General features: G+C 45.0%; 1 protein-coding gene across 6 annotated transcripts in view; it reads left to right on the forward strand.

Moving 5' to 3' along the window:
- Nucleotides 1-17,424, forward strand: part of LOC139543025 (brefeldin A-inhibited guanine nucleotide-exchange protein 2-like) — a 44,098-nt gene that overhangs the window by 15,208 nt on the left and 11,466 nt on the right. For all 6 annotated transcript variants that reach the window (XM_071349117.1, XM_071349120.1, XM_071349119.1 and 3 more), the window contains exons 17-28: nt 2,562-2,646; nt 4,965-5,136; nt 6,972-7,123; nt 10,780-10,908; nt 11,264-11,422; nt 11,571-11,718; nt 11,934-12,030; nt 15,447-15,487; nt 15,617-15,786; nt 16,225-16,376; nt 16,547-16,719; nt 16,833-16,993. In XM_071349117.1, the coding sequence (XP_071205218.1) occupies nt 2,562-2,646; nt 4,965-5,136; nt 6,972-7,123; nt 10,780-10,908; nt 11,264-11,422; nt 11,571-11,718; nt 11,934-12,030; nt 15,447-15,487; nt 15,617-15,786; nt 16,225-16,376; nt 16,547-16,719; nt 16,833-16,993 (1,639 nt within the window). The remainder of the gene's footprint in view (nt 1-2,561; nt 2,647-4,964; nt 5,137-6,971; nt 7,124-10,779; nt 10,909-11,263; nt 11,423-11,570; nt 11,719-11,933; nt 12,031-15,446; nt 15,488-15,616; nt 15,787-16,224; nt 16,377-16,546; nt 16,720-16,832; nt 16,994-17,424) is intronic.

Below are 17,424 nucleotides of genomic sequence, written 5' to 3' on the forward strand. Positions count from 1 at the left end.
CGTATAAGGTGCTTTAGTAACAAAACGAATGGCACTGTGATAAACTGCATCCAGTTTGCTGAGTAGAGTGTTGGAAGCTATTTTGTAGATGACATCGCCGAAGTCGAGGATCGGCAGGATAGTCAGTTTTACTAGGGTAAGTTTGGCGGCGTGAGTGAAGGAGGCTTTGTTGCGGAATAGAAAGCCGATTCTTGATTTGATTTTGGATTGGAGATGTTTGATATGAGTCTGGAAGGAGAGTTTGCAGTCTAGCCAGACACCTAGGTACTTATAGATGTCCACATATTCTAGGTCGGAACCGTCCAGGGTGGTGATGCTAGTCGGGCGTGCGGGTGCAGGCAGCGAACGGTTGAAAAGCATGCATTTGGTTTTACTAGCGTTTAAGAGCAGTTGGAGGCCACGGAAGGAGTGTTGTATGGCATTGAAGCTCGTTTGGAGGTTAGATAGCACAGTGTCCAAGGAAGGGCCGGAAGTATATAGAATGGTGTCGTCTGCGTAGAGGTGGATCAGGGAATCGCCCGCAGCAAGAGCAACATCATTGATGTATACAGAGAAAAGAGTCGGCCCGAGAATTGAACCCTGTGGTACCCCCATAGAGACTGCCAGAGGACCGGACAACATGCCCTCCGATTTGACACACTGAACTCTGTCTGCAAAGTAGTTGGTGAACCAGGCAAGGCAGTCATTAGAAAAACCGAGGCTACTGAGTCTGCCGATAAGAATATGGTGATTGACAGAGTCGAAAGCCTTGGCCAGGTCGATGAAGACGGCTGCACAGTAATGTCTTTTATCGATGGCGGTTATGATGTCGTTTAGTACCTTGAGCGTGGCTGAGGTGCACCCGTGACCGGCTCGGAAACCGGATTGCACAGCGGAGAAGGTACGGTGGGATTCGAGATGGTCAGTGATCTGTTTGTTGACTTGGCTTTCGAAGACCTTAGATAGGCAGGGCAGGATGGATATAGGTCTGTAACAGTTTGGGTCCAGGGTGTCTCCCCCTTTGAAGAGGGGGATGACCGCGGCAGCTTTCCAATCCTTGGGGATCTCAGATGATACGAAGGAGAGGTTGAACAGGCTGGTAATAGGGGGTGCGACAATGGCGGCGGACAGTTTCAGAAATAGGGGGTCCAGATTGTCAAGCCCAGCTGATTTGTATGGGTCCAGGTTTTCCAGCTCTTTCAGAACATCTGCTATCTGGATTTGGGTAAAGGAGAAGCTGGGGAGGCTTGGGCGAGTAGCAGCGGGGGGGGCGGGGCTGTTGGCCAAGGTTGGAGTCGCCAGGAAGAAGGCATGGCCAGCCATTGAGAAATGCTTGTTGAAGTCTTCGATTATCACGGATTTATCGGTGGTGACCGTGTTACCTAGCCTCAGTGCAGTGGGCAGCTGGGAGGAGGTGCTCTTGTTCTCCATGGACTTTACAGTATGTAATGAAGAACATCCTCAATTATAGATACTGTGTGGATGTTGCGTTTTTAATGTCTGTTATATTGATGTGCTACCCCCCCGTGTTATATTGATGTGCTACCCCCCGTGTTATATTGATGCGCTACCCCCCCGTGTTATATTGATGTGCTACCCCCCGTGTTATATTGATGTGCTACCCCCCGTGTTATATTGATGCGCTACCCCCCCGTGTTATATTGATGTGCTACCCCCCCGTGTTATATTGATGTGCTACCCCCCGTGTTATATTGATGTGCTACACCCCCCGTGTTATAATGATGTGCTACACCCCCCGTGTTATAATGATGTGCTACACCCCACGTATTATATTGATGTGCTACACCCCCCGTATTATATTGATGTGCTACCCCCCGTGTTATATTGATGTGCTACCCCCCGTGTTATATTGATGTGCTACCCCCCGTGTTATATTGATGCGCTACCCCCCGTGTTATATTGATGCGCTACCCCCCGTGTTATATTGATGCGCTACCCCCCGTGTTATAGTGATGCGCTACCCCCCCGTGTTATAGTGATGTGCTACCCCCCCGTGTTATAGTGATGCGCTACCCCCCCGTGTTATAGTGATGCGCTACCCCCCCGTGTTATAGTGATGCGCTACCCCCCGTGTTATATTGATGCGCTACCCCCCCGTGTTATATTGATGCGCTACCCCCCGTGTTATATTGATGCGCTACCCCCCCGTGTTATATTGATGCGCTACCCCCCGTGTTATATTGATGCGCTACCCCCCGTGTTATATTGATGCGCTACCCCCCCGTGTTATATTGATGCGCTACTCCACCCCGTGTTATATTGATGCGCTACTCCACCCCGTGTTATATTGATGCGCTACCCCCCCGTGTTATATTGATGCGCTACCCCCCCGTGTTATATTGATGCGCTACTCCACCCCGTGTTATATTGATGCGCTACCCCCCCGTGTTATATTGATGCGCTACCCCCCCCGTGTTATATTGATGCGCTACCCCCCCGTGTTATAGTGATGCGCTACCCCCCGTGTTATATTGATGCGCTACCCCCCCCGTGTTATATTGATGCGCTACCCCACCCCCTGTGTTACATTGATGTGACACCACATGATCTTGCCCCTGCAGACAGGGGGAGTTTGCCAGTGCAGACACAGCCTACGTCTTGGCCTTCTCCATCATCATGCTGACCACAGACCTGCACAGTCCACAGGTCAGAACACCAACCAATCAGTCAGTCTGGGTTTATGTATATACACTACCGGTCGAAAGTTTTAGAACACCTACTCACTCAAGGGATTTTCTTTATTTTATTTTACTATTTTCTACATTGTAGAATAATAGTGAGGACATCAAACCTATTTGATTCTTCCAATAGCCACACTTTGCCTTGATGACAGCTTTGCACACTCTTGGCATTCTCTCAACCAGCTTCATGAGATAGTCACCTGGAATGCATTTCAATTAACAGCTGTGCCTTAAGTTCATTTGTGGAATTCCTTTCCTTCTTAATGCATTTGAGCCAATCTGTTGTGTTGTGACCAGGTAGGGATGATATACAGAAGCCCTATTTGGTAAAAGATCAAGTCCATATTATGGCAAGAACAGTTCAAATAAGCAAAGAGAAACGACAGTCCATCATTACTTTAAGACATGAAGGTCAGTCGAGACGGAACATTTCAAGAACTTTGAAAGTTTATTCAAGTGCAGTTGCAACAACCATCAAGCGCTATGATGAAACTGGCTTAGCGTTACCAGCCTCAGAAATTAAAATATATTTTGATTTGTTTAACACTTTTTTGGTTACTACATGATTCCATATGTGCTATTTCATAGTTTTTATGTCTTCACTATTATTCTACAATGTAGAAAATAGTAAAATAAAGAAAAACCCTTGAATGAGTAGGTGTTCGATAACTTTTGACTGTGTGTGTGTGTGTGTATATGCGCATAGTCCAAAAATGCAGTACCAGCCAAAAGTTTGGACACCTACTCATTTAAGGGTTTTTATTTATTTTAACTATTTTCTACATTGTAGAATAATAGTGAAGACATCAAAACTATGGAATAACACGTACGGAATCATGTAGTAACCAAAAAAGTGTTACACACATCAAAATATTTTATATATTTGAGATTCTAAAAAGTAGCCACCCTTTGCTTTGACGACAGCTTTGCACACTCTTGGCATTCTCTCAACCAGCTTAATGAGGAATGGTTTTCCAACACTCTTGAAGGAGTTCCCACGCTTTTCCTTCACTCTGCGGTCCAACTCATTCCAAACCATCTCAATTGGGTTGAGGTCGGGTGATTGTGGAGGCCAGGTCATCTGATGCAGCACTAAATTACTGACAGTGTCACCAGCAAAGCACCCCCAGACCATCACACCTCCTCCATGCTTCATGGTGGGAACCACACATGTGGAGATCATTCGTTCACCTGCTCTGCATCTCACAAAGACACAGAGGTTGGAACCAAAAATCTGGACTCATCAGACCAAAGGACCGATTTCCACCACTCTAATGTCCATTGCTCATGTTTCTTGGTCCAAGCAAGTCCCTTCTTCTTATTGATGTCCTTTGGTGGTTTCTTTGCAGCAATTTGACCATGATGGCCTGATTCACGCAGTCTCCTCTGAACAGTTGATGTTGAGTTGTGTCTTACTTGAACTATGAAGCATTTCTTTGGGCTGCAATTTCTGAGGTGCAGTTAACTCTAATGAACTTATTCTCTGCAGCAGAGGTAACTCTGGGTCTTCCTCTCATGAGTGCCAGTTTCATCATAGCGCTTGATGATTTTTGCAACTGCACTTGAATAAACTTTAAAAGTGATTTCAATTTTCCGCTTCGACCGACCATGTCTTAAAGTAATGATGGACTGTTGTTTCTCTTTGCTTATTTGAGCTGTTCTTGCCATATGGACTTCACAACACAACTTATTGACTCAAACGCATTAAGAAAAATAAATTCCAGGCACACCTGTTAATTAAAATGCATTCCAGGTAACTAGCTCATGAAGCTGGTTGAGAGAATGCCAAGAGTGTGCAAAGCTGTCATCAAAAAAAAAAGTGAGGCTACTTTGACGACTCTCAAATATAAAATATATTTTTGATTTGTAAACACTTTTTGGGTACTACATGATTCCATATGTGTTATTTCATAGTTTTTATGTCTACACAGTTATTCTACAATGTAAAAAAATAAATAAAAAAAATACCTGGAATGAGTAGTTGTCCAAACTTGACTATTTAGCAGACACTTTTATCCAAAGCGACTTAGTCAGTCATGCATACATTTTACGTATAGGTGGTCCCGGTAATCAAACCCACTACCCTGGAGTTACATGCTTTACCAACTGAGCTACAAAGGCCCAAAAAGTTACCATGCATTGCTATCTGGGATTTGAACTCCCAACCCTTCCTTTGTGAACCCACCACCACAACTCGACCAGACTGTCATTTAGCCTGTTCATACCTACCTACGGCCAGTTGTTTTTGTTAACTGAGGTCCCCACCGTTGTGTTGTGTTACAGGTGAAGAACAAAATGACCAAGGAACAGTACATCAGAATGAACCGTGGCATCAACGACAGTAAGGACCTGCCTGAGGAGTACCTGTCCTCCATATACCATGAGATCGCTGGCAAGAAGATCGCCATGAAGGACAGCAAGGAGCACACTATCACACCCAAGGCTAGCAAGCACAGTAAGTAGAGGAGCCAGGGTATGACAAAGAGCCATATATTTAGAGTTGAGCCAACATTTAGAATATTATTTTGATTCTAGACTTTTTGTTATTGTTTTAAATATTCCCCTTATGTTAATGGTGAGCTAACATGGCTGCCATAGAATGTTGTAGTGTCATGTTAATGGGGATCTAACATGACTGTTATAGAATGTTGTAGTGTCATGTTAATGGGGTTCTAACATGACTGTTATAGAATGTTGGAGTGTCATGTTAATGGGGTTCTAACATGAATGTTGTAGTGTCATGTTAATGGGGTTATAACATGACTATTATAGAATGTTGTAGTGTCATGTTAATGGGGCTTTAACATGGCTGTTATATAATGTTGGAGTGTCATGTTAATGGGGCTTTAACATGAATGTTGGAGTGTCATGTTAATGGGGCTTCAACATGAATGTTGGAGTGTCATGTTAATGGGGCTTTAACATGAATGTTGGAGTGTCATGTTAATGGGGCTTTAACATGAATGTTGGAGTGTCATGTTAATGGGGCTTTAACATGAATGTTGGAGTGTCATGTTAATGGGGCTTTAACATGAATGTTGGAGTGTCATGTTAATGGGGCTTTAACATGAATGTTGGAGTGTCATGTTAATGGGGCTTTAACATGAATGTTGGAGTGTCATGTTAATGGGGCTCTAACATGAATGTTGGAGTGTCATGTTAATGGGGCTCTAACATGGCTGTTATAGAATGTTGTAGTGTCATGTTAATGGGGTTCTAACATGACTGTTATAGAATGTTGGAGTGTCATGTTAATGGGGTTCTAACATGACTGTTATAGAATGTTGGAGTGTCATGTTAATGGGGCTCTAAGATGGCTGTTATAGAATGTTGTAGTGTCATGTTAATGGGGCTTTAACATGGCTGTTATATAATGTTGGAGTGTCATGTTAATGGGGCTTTAACATGAATGTTGGAGTGTCATGTTAATGGGGCTTCAACATGAATGTTGGAGTGTCATGTTAATGGGGCTTTAACATGAATGTTGGAGTGTCATGTTAATGGGGCTTTAACATGAATGTTGGAGTGTCATGTTAATGGGGCTTTAACATGAATGTTGGAGTGTCATGTTAATGGGGCTTTAACATGAATGTTGGAGTGTCATGTTAATGGGGCTTTAACATGAATGTTGGAGTGTCATGTTAATGGGGCTTTAACATGAATGTTGGAGTGTCATGTTAATGGAGCTTTAACATGAATGTTGGAGTGTCATGTTAATGGGGCTTTAACATGAATGTTGGAGTGTCATGTTAATGGGGCTCTAACATGAATGTTGGAGTGTCATGTTAATGGGGCTCTAACATGAATGTTGGAGTGTCATGTTAATGGGGCTCTAACATGAATGTTGTAGTGTCATGTTAATGGGGCTCTAACATGAATGTTGTAGTGTCATGTTAATGGGCTCTAACATGAATGTTGTAGTGTCATGTTAATGGGGCTCTAACATGAATGTTATATAATGTTGTAGTGTCATGTTAATGGGGCTCTAACATGGCTGTTGTAGTGTCATGTTAATGACCTTTAACATGCAGAATCCTCAATGTCCCAACTGTCTGAACACATGTCTCTCTGACAAACTATCTAATCCTGTATGTATTATGTGTCAGCTGAACCCCTACGCCAACCTGCCCAGAGGGAATTGTAGCCCTACGGGTTGCCTAGGAAACATAGGTGTTGGTCATGTGATACTGTCAACCCAGACCTAATATTTTACATCATTTTATCAGATGTTTTTAAGTTGTCTGTCCACGAGAGATTAGTTGTGATAATGTGGGCGGTCTCTCTTTGCAGGCGTAGCCAATGAGAAGCAGCGTCGTCTGCTGTATGACGTTGAGATGGAACAGATGGCGAAGACAGCCAAGGCCCTGATGGAGGCTGTAAGCCACGCCCAGGCCCCCTTCTTCAGCGCCACCCACCTGGAGCACGTCCGGCCCATGTTCAAGGTACTGCAGCGTCAGTCAGCCTCAATCAAACCAAATGTGTTTTATAAAGACCTTTTTTTACATCAGCAGTTGTCACAAAGAGCTTTACTGATACCCAGCCTAAAACCCCAAAGAGCTTTACAGATACCCAGCCTAAAACCCCAAAGAGCTTTACTGATACCCAGCCTAAAACCCCAAAGAGCTTTACAGATACCCAGCCTAAAACCCCAAAGAGCTTTACTGATACCCAGCCTAAAACCCCAAAGAGCTTTACAGATACGCAACCTAAAGCCCCAGAGAGTTGAACGTTTTATTAGTCGTATGTACGGGATACACATGGTATACATCGTCCAATGAAATGCTTACTTGCAGGTTCCTTCTCGACAATGCAAAAACATGAACAAATATTATTAGATAAAAATACGAATATAATGGCAGAATATATATATATTTTTTTGCATAAGTATAATACAGGAAGGCACAATTTATAGCAATATTTCCACGTCTTTTGGGGAATGGGGGGTCAGTGTATAAACTGAACAGTATAATAAGTCTGGTAGCAACAGTTGTTTGTGTGTGTAGCAGGAATGTACTGAGTGTACAAAACATTAGGAACACCTGCTCTTTCCATGTCATAGACTGACCAGGTGAATCCAGGTGAAAGCTATGATCCCTTATTGATGTCTCTTGTTAAATCCACTTCAATCAGTGTAGATGAAGGGGAAGCGACAGGTTAAAGAAGGATTTTTAAGCCTTGATTCAATTGAGACATGGATTGTGTGTTTGCCATTGAGGGTGAATGGGCAAGACAAAAGATTTAAGTGCCTTTGAACGGGGTGTGGTAGTACGTACCAGGCACATCAGTTTGTCAAGAACTGCAACGCTGCTGGGTTTTTCCACGCTCAACAGTTTCACGTGTGTATCAAGAATGGTCCACCACCCAAAGGACATCAGCCAACTTGACGCAACTGTGGGAAGCATTGGAGTCAACATGGGACAGCATCCCTGTGGAACGTTTTTGACACGTAGAGTCCACGCCCCGACGAATTGAGGTTGTTCTGAGGGGAGTGTGTGCAACTCAATATTTTATTTCACCTTTATTTAACCATGTAGGCTAGTTGAGAACAAGTTCTCATTTGCAACTGCGACCTGGCCAAGATAAAGCAAAGCAGTTCGACACATACAACAACACAGAGTTACACATGGAATAAACAAATACAATCAATAATACAGTAGAAAAATCTATATACAGTGTGTGCAAATGAGGTAGGATAAGAGAGGTAAGGCAATAAATAGGCCATGGTGGCGAAGTAATTACAATATAGCAATTAAACACTGGAATGGTAGGATGTGCAGAAGATGAATGTGCAAGTAGAGATACTGGGGTGCAAAGGAGAAAGATAAATAAATACAGTATGGGGATGAGGTAGATTGGATGGGCTATTTACAGATGAGCTATGTACAGGTGCAGTGATCTGTGAGCTGCTCTGACAGCTGGTGCTTAAAGCTAGTGAGGGAGATAAGTGTTTCCAGCTTCAGAGATTTTTGCAGTTCGTTCCAGTCATTGGCAGCAGAGAACTGGAAGGAGAGGCAGCCAAAGGAGAATTGGCATTGGGGATGACCAGTGAGATATACCTGCTGGAGCGCGTGCTACGGGTGGGTGCTGCTATGGTGACCAGTGAGCTGAGATAAGGTGGGGCTTTACCTAGCAAAGACTTGTAGATGACCTGGAGCCAGTGGGTTTGGCGACGAGTATGAAGCGAGGGCCAGCCAACGAGAGCATACAGGTCGCAGTGGTGGGTAGTATATGCGGCTTTGGTGACAAAACAAATGGCACTGTGATAGACTGCATCCAATTTGTTGAGTAGGGTTTTGGAGGCTATTTTGTAAATGACAACGTCGAGGATCGGTAGGATGGTCCGTTTTACGAGGGTATGTTTGGCAGCATGAGTGAGGGATGCTTTGTTGTGAAATAGGAAGCCGATTCTAGATGTAATTTTGGATTGGAGATGCTTAATGTGAGTCTGGAAGGAGAGTTTATAGTCTAGCCAGACAGCTAGGTATTTGTAGTTATCCACATATTCTAAGTCAGAGCCGCCCAGAGTAGTGATGCTTGACGGGCGGGGAGGTGCGGGCAGCGATCGGTTGAAGAGCATGCATTGAGTTTTACTTGCATTTAAGAGCAGTTGGATGCCACGGAAGGAGAGTTGTAAGGCTTTGAAGCTCATCTGGAGGTTAGTTAACACAGTGTCCAAAGAAGGGCCAGAGGTATACAGAATGGTGTCGTCTGCGTAGAGGTGGATCATAGAATCACCAGCAGCAAGAGTGACATTGTTGATATGTACAGAGAAGAGAGTCGGCCCGAGAATTGAACCCTTTGGCACCCCCATAGAGACTGCCAGAGGTCCGAACAACAGGCCCTCCGATTTGACACACTGAACTCTGTCTGAGAAGTAGTTGGTGAACAAGGCGAGGCAGTCATTTGAGAAACCAAGGCTATTGAGTCTGCCGATAAGAATGTGGTGATTGACAGAGTCGAAAGCCCTAGCCAGGTCGATGAATAAGGCTCCACAATAATGTCTCTTATCGATGGCGGTTATGTTATCGTTTAGGACCTTGAGCGTGGCTGAGGTGCACCCATGACCAGCTCTGAAACCAGATTGCATAGCGGAGAAGATGAGATTCGAAATGGTCAATGATCTGTTTGTTAACTTGGCTTTCAAAGACCTTAGAAAGGCAGGGTAGAATAGATATAGGTCTGTAGCAGTTTGGGTCTAGAGTGTCTCCCCCTTTGAAGAAAGGGATGACCGCGGCAGCTTTCCAATCTATGGGGATCTCAGACGATACGAAAGAGAGGGTACAGATTGTCTAGCCTGGCTGATTTGTAGGGGTCCAGATTTTGCAGCTCTTTCAGAACATCAGCTATCTGGATTTGGGTGAAGGAGGAGTGGGGAGGTTTGAGCAAGTTGCTGTGGGGAGCGCAGGGATGTTGACCGGGGTAGCCAGGTGGAAAGCATGGCCAGCCGTAGAAAAATGCTTATTGAAATTCTCAATTATAGTGGATTTATCGGTGGTAACAGTGTTTCCTAGCCTCAGTGCAGTGGGCAGCTGGGAGGAGGTGCTCTTATTCTCCATGGACTTTACAGTGTCCCAGAACTTTAAGGTTGTACTACAGGATGCACATTTCTGCTTGAAAAAGCGAACCTTAACTTTCCTAACTGCCTGTGTATATTTGTTCGTAACTTCCCTGAGAAGTTGCATATCACGGGGGCTGTTCGATGCTAATGCATTAGGAAGGTGTTCTTAATGTTTTGTACACGGTGTGTGTACATGTGTACTAAGGTGCAAAGAATCAGACCAGGTGGTCAGTTCGGTTGCAGTGTTCAGAAGTCTGATGGCTTGTAGATACCAACAGGCTCAGAAACAGTTTATATCAGACCTCGCATCTGCCTGACGGTAAGGGAGAGCACAGCTGGTGGTTGGGAGGTCCGAGGTCCTTGATGCTCTGTGCCTTCCTCTGACACCACTATGAGTAGATGAGCAAGAAATGTAGATGCAGAAGCCCAGACTATCACCTGTGCCAGAAGATGACTTCACCCTGTGTGTGTGTGTGACCGATGTTCTTTACGAAGTTAAAGGATTCAAACCTGTGTGCTCTACCTGCCTGTGTATTTCAGCTGGCGTGGACCCCTCTCCTGGCAGCTTTCAGTGTGGGCCTACAGGACTGTGACGACCAGGAGGTGGCCTCTCTGTGTCTGGAGGGGATCCGCTGTGCTGTCAGGATTGCATGCATCTTCAGTATGCAGGTTAGTTGTCTCCCCTGGCTACACAGCTAGACCTCCGCTTCTAAAACATCTAATGTAGCAACCTTAGGCTAGGTTTACACAGGCAGCCCAATTCTGATCTTTTTCCACTAATAGTTTTTTTTGTACCAATCAGATCAGCTCTTTTGCCAATTCGTGGGCTGCCTGTGTAAACACAGCCTTATACACTTTACTTACCAAATATTATTTTTGTTGTTGATTCCCCCCCCCCCCAATCAAACATAGTTCTAGACTTAACATGAACTTAAATAACCTAGAAGAGACAGTTTTGTGTCTTATATGTTCATCTTTAACATTAATTACCCGTCTGTCTGTGGCTTTGTCTGTCTCTGTGTAGTTGGAGAGGGATGCATATGTCCAAGCCTTGGCTCGGTTCACCCTGCTCACAGCCAGCTCCAGCATCACTGAGATGAAGCAGAAGAACATCGACACCATCAAGACCCTTATCACTGTGGCCCACACAGACGGAAACTACCTGGGCAACTCTTGGCACGAGGTAGGTCAGAGGGCTTCTCCCAACCCTGCCTCTCATCTCTTCTGTTAGTCAGGAATCCAACCCATGTTATATACTGTAGCACTTGGTAGAGACATTTTAAACAGAACATTGAGGCTCACCTCTGGGCCCTAACTCTCTCTCTCTGCAGATCCTGCGGTGTATCAGCCAGCTGGAGTTGGCCCAGCTGATTGGCACGGGGGTGAAGACACGCTACATCTCTGGAGTGGTTCGGGATAGCCAGGCCGGCATCAAGGGCTTCCCCACCGGGGGAGAGGAGTTCATGACCCTGGGACTGGGTAGGTCTCACAGGGCTCTTGAACATCAAGGACATTGACTGTGTAAATGGTGTTTCAAGACAGAGTTAGTGTCTCAAAGTGCACCCTATTCCCTGTAATAGTGCACTACTTTTGACCAGGGATCTATGGACCATGATCAAAAGTAGTGCACTATGTAGGGGATATGGGTGCCGTTTGGCAAGTAACTGGTGTGTTAAATGTGTTTCCTGTTGCAGGGACCTTGGTTGGAGGTCCAGACCGGAGGCAGATGGCTCATATCCAGGAGTCAGTGGGAGAAACCAGTTCTCAGAGTGTAGTGGTGGCTGTGGACAGGTGAGAGACCAGAGATGTGTTTGAATACTCATACTAACTGCACTAACTGTACTATTTGTGACGTGAATTGCGTATATAGTATGCTTACTGTTCATAGTATGGATATAGTTAGTATGCCAAAAGTTCCCGGATGTCGTACTAAATTCGCCAAAATATAAAGTATACATGCAGAGGACACTATTTCCGTACTTTAGGGCCCATAATGCAATTCTAGAGGAAATGGGCGTGGCTTCACATCGTTTTCAGATTTGAAGAAAATGGCGGAAAATATGCAGCCGAAGTACGAGAGCGGATTTAAATTCATTGCTTTAACTAATTATGACAAAGGTTAAGAAATTGTTGAACAATGTAATGACTTTTCAAATAAGTTACGTTACAGGTTATGTTGGCTGACAATTTGTTCGCTACGCTGTTCTTATGAACCACATATCATTACAGCAGTATTTTCCGGTATGTTAGCTAGCTAATGTTACCTAACATTAGTTGGCTTAATTATACATCAAACTTGCCAGAATATTGTCTATCTAACTAACTACCCAACGTTTACTGACTTGATTATTCCTGTCATTCTTACACGGAACCCAAACCGGCTGCGCGCGTAAATTTATTTTGTCCCCCCACACCAAACGCGAACACGACACGCTGGATAAAATATCAAAACAAACTCTGAACCAATGACATTTAATTTGAGGACGGGTCGAAAGCATTAAACAAACATGTATGGCAATTCAGCTAGTTAGCTTGCACTTGCTAGATAATTTGTCCTATTTAGCTAGCTTGCTGTTGCTAGCTAATTTGTCCTGGGATATAAACATTGTTATTTTACCTGAAATGCACAAGGTCCTCTACTCCGACAATTAATCCACACATAAAACGGCCAACCGAATCGTTTCTAGTCATCTCTCCTCCTTCCAGGCTTTTTCATCTTTGAACTTATATGGTGATCGGCATCTACACTTTCATAGTATTACCACGACAATCGGCAGAACAGTTCATCTTTCAATCACCCACGTGGGTATAACCAATGAGGAGATGGCACGTGGGTACCTGCTTCTATTTTTTTTTATTTTTTTTTTATTTTTTTTACCAGGTAAGTTGACTGAGAACACGTTCTCATTTGCAGCAACGACCTGGGGAATAGTTACAGGGGAGAGGAGGGGGATGAATGAGCCAATTGTAAACTATAAACCAATGAGGAGATGGGAGAGGCAGGACTTGCAGCGCGATCTGCGTCAGAAATAGAAAGGAGTTCTATTTTAGCCCTTGGCATCGCAGACGCTTGTTGGCGTGCACGAGCAGTGTGGGTGCAATAATTGAATAACATTGATTTCTAAATTTATTTTGCGACGCGCACGCGATGTGTCCTGTCTGGTCAGCATGTTAGCTTAGCTAAATGGTATAGTCGTTGTGCGTTCTCAAGGGACTTTCGGGTGCTTTCGTAAATTCGCTCTGGCGATCTACTTCGATTCCAGAGCACAGAATAATGAATATACGAGCACTCAACACCCGAATATGGCCAGTGTCCGTAAAAGTCGGCAAAAAAGCGTAATTAAATTGTTGCCAGTAGCACAGTTAGTCACCAACGCTCTGGATAACATAACTGCCTAACCAGCTCTGCTAGGGCGAGTAAAATGGTCAGTGGTCTCATTTGTGTCTGGAAGTAGCTAGCAAGCTAGCCAACATTATCTTGTGTGCTTGACTGCCTTTGTAAGGTCAGAACGCTCAAATAAACCCTACTCGTCGGCCAGAGCGTCCAGTGTGCGCTGCGAGTGCGAAACGCTCTGAATTTACGAGCGCACTCTGGCACTCCAGATTGAATTTTAGAACACAACCAAAGTCATAAAATGTCTAACTAGTAATTTGTTACGCTAAAAAGCTAGCAATAGGTTGCATAGCAACAGCATCAACTTCCGGTAGACAGGCGACGAGCAGGTACGCTCAACTGAAAGGATACTGTTTGTTTACAGTGTACTAAAATGAACTAAATAGTATGTACTATATACTCATTAAGTATACAGTATGTTAGTATGGGTATGCGAACACATCTCAGTTCTCTGAGAGTAATGGTGGCTGTGGACAGATGAGAGACCTAGCTCTGAGTAATGGTGGCTGTGGACATGTGAGAGACCAAGCTCTCTGAGTAATGGTGGCTGTGGACAGGTGAGAGACCAAGCTCTCTGAGAGTAATGGTGGCTGTGGACGGGTGAGAGACCAAGCTCTCTGAGAGTAATGGTGGCTGTGGACGGGTGAGAGACCAGCTCTCTGAGAGTAATGGTGGCAGTGGACAGGTGAGAGACCAGCTCTCTGAGAGTAATGGTGGCTGTGGAAAGGTGAGAGACCAGCTCTCTGAGTAATGGTGGCTGTGGACAGGTGAGAGACCAGCTCTCTGAGTAATGGTGGCTGTGGACAGGTGAGAGACCAGCTCTCTGAGTAATGGTGGCTGTGGACAGGTGAGAGACCAGCTCTCTGAGTAATGGTGGCTGTGGACAGGTGAGAGACCAGCTCTCTGAGTAATGGTGGCTGTGGACAGGTGAGAGAGATGCGATACAGTGCTGGACAGTATACCGTATTTTACTATATTCCGGTATTGATGCACGGACTGGTTTGGGTATTTACCTTACCTTGTGTAACGGTATTTCAATGTTTGGTTTGTTAAATGTGTTACGCCACTCCTGCGCATGTTTTAATGTCCATTTTTATAGTTTACTACATTTGCTACTTGAGTTGTCTCTCTCACTCTCTCTTTCCACACACACCAAGCCCCGCCCCCTGTCACTCAAGGAGAGCAGTTTTTGCACTACCACGAGTCAGTGACAGTGACAGTCTGCATGGTCAATGCTGCAGATATTCATGACAACGATGCTGATTTCCACATTGCTTCTTAATATAAATCCACAAGGGTTCTATAATTACACTTAGTTAGCAACATCAAAGCTACAGTAATAGCAAACATTTAATGTAACATCTAATTAGGATCCACTGGGGAAACACTGACCAACACTTTGGTTCCTACCCTGTCACAATAACCCCTCCTTGGCTTTTTCATTCGTTGTCATGTCAAACAACACTGTATTCAAAGTCCCCACTATATTACAACTTTTGGTTAAAGTTTTATTGGAACAGTATAAATACAATCCGAATGGTGAAAGCCCCATTTTAAAGTAACTTAGAAAGTATGTGTTGACACCTTACCATACACTGGTCATCAAGCATATTTAGAACTTGTATTATTCAAAAACTGTCAAACACCATCAAATGTGAAAGATATTGTATTTTGGCCACCGCCCAGCCATAACACATGATCATCATACACCATGTCTGCAGTCAGACATCTATACTTTGTCATGTACTGTATGCCATCTGATCTGGATTGTGCTATTTGGAAGTACATGACCTACCTTTTGCTTTGTTTGCAGGATCTTCACTGGTTCCACAAAGCTAGATGGAAATGCAGTCGGTAAGTGGATCTGTGTGTTTCTCTGTATCTGGCAGTGTGCATGTGTTTCTCTGTGTGTTTCTCTGTGTGTTTCTCTGTATCTGGCAGTGTGCATGTGTCTCTTGACGTCGTCCTGTGTCCTATTCCTAGTGGACTTTGTGCGGTGGTTGTGTGCGGTCTCCATGGATGAGCTGGCCTCTGCTCACCAGCCGAGGATGTTCAGTCTGCAGAAGATAGTAGAGATATCTTACTACAACATGAACCGCATCCGTCTGCAGTGGTCACGCATCTGGCAGGTCATTGGAGACCACTTCAACAAGGTGAGTGACTACCTAAAGTAAGAACGGTTTCCCAGAACCAGATTAAGCCTACTTCTGGACTAAGAAACACTTTTAGTGGAGACTCTGCATTGAGCATTGTTAGTCCATCGATAGTATTAAAGGGATACTTTGGATACCATTTTTGTCTCTGGGTTCAGTATGAAGGAAGTTAGCGGTAGCATGCTAGCAGACTCCCATAGACTTGCAGTCATTGCGCCTATGCTTCCTAGCATTAGCTCGTGAAACTACCTCCAACTTCCTTCGTACTGGACACAGAGACATAACAACGGCATCCTCTAGTTCCTCTGACTCTGAGAAGTAGATAAAGGACTTCATTGCCAAAATATCCCTTTAATCTATTAATCTAACCTGATTATGCAAAGACGTAGCCTATCTATTGACTGTGGATCTATGCCTGTGTGTTTGCTACTCTGCCAGGTGGGCTGCAACCCCAACGAGGATGTGGCCATCTTTGCGGTGGACGCTCTGAGGCAGCTGTCAATGAAGTTCCTGGAGAAAGGAGAGCTGGCTAACTTCCGCTTCCAGAAGGACTTCCTCCGGCCATTTGAACACATCGTGAAGAAGAACAGGTAGAGATGGACCAGGGGGAAGGGACAGTTCTTGAAATAGGTCATGTGAAGGGAGTAAAATGACAGAGGCAGAGGTGATTTGGGTCAATTTTGAGGATATGATGAGGGAATACCCTCCCTCTACACACTCACAACAAACCATTGACTGTTTGACCCCCTCTCCTCCACAGGTCTCCCACTATCAGGGACATGGTGATCCGCTGTGTGGCCCAGATGGTAAACTCTCAGGCAGCCAATATCCGCTCCGGCTGGAAGAACATCTTCTCTGTGTTCCACCAGGCCGCCTCGGATCACGACGAGACCATTGTGGAGCTGGCCTTCCAGACTACTGGCCACATAGTCAGTGAGTACCGTCAGTCACATCAGGACTGTGGCTAACCATTTTGACTGACAGTCGACGGCCAACTCTGTAGAGAAATGGACTGCTGATTTAACAATTTCTCTCTCCCTCCACAGTGATCACGTTTCAGCAGCACTTTGCAGCAGCCATAGACTCCTTCCAGGATGCGGTCAAGTGTCTGTCTGAGTTTGTGTGCAACGCTGCCTTTCCTGACACCAGTATGGAGGCCATCCGGCTCATCCGCCACTGTGCTAAATATGTCGCAGACAGGCCGCAGGTGGGCACCACACAGGCCCCGGGTAGGGTGGGCACCACACAGGCCCCGGGTAGGGTGGGCACCACACAGTCCCCGGGTAGGGTGGGCACCACACAGGCCCCGGGTAGGGTGGGCACCACACAGGCCCCGGGTAGGGTGGGCACCACACAGGCCCCGGGTAGGGTGGGCACCACACAGGTAGGGTAAAAAAACAGTTGGAAAAAGGAACTTGAAATCTGGACATGGGTTACCAATCTGGACTAGAAAAAGCAAGCACTTGTGGTGGTATTAACGCTCGAAGGGAGAGCAAGAGATACAGCACTGGAAATATCCACCAAGGATTTGAACCAGGATGATGGTATGGGAACTCTGATTAGAGCACTAGATTCTGTGTGTCTTAAAGAAGAGAAAAGCAGTACCTACGAGGCATATTCAAACTTTGACAGTGTTAC

This window comes from Salvelinus alpinus, chromosome 17 (assembly GCF_045679555.1).
Source record: "Salvelinus alpinus chromosome 17, SLU_Salpinus.1, whole genome shotgun sequence".
Classification (NCBI taxonomy): domain Eukaryota; kingdom Metazoa; phylum Chordata; class Actinopteri; order Salmoniformes; family Salmonidae; genus Salvelinus; species Salvelinus alpinus.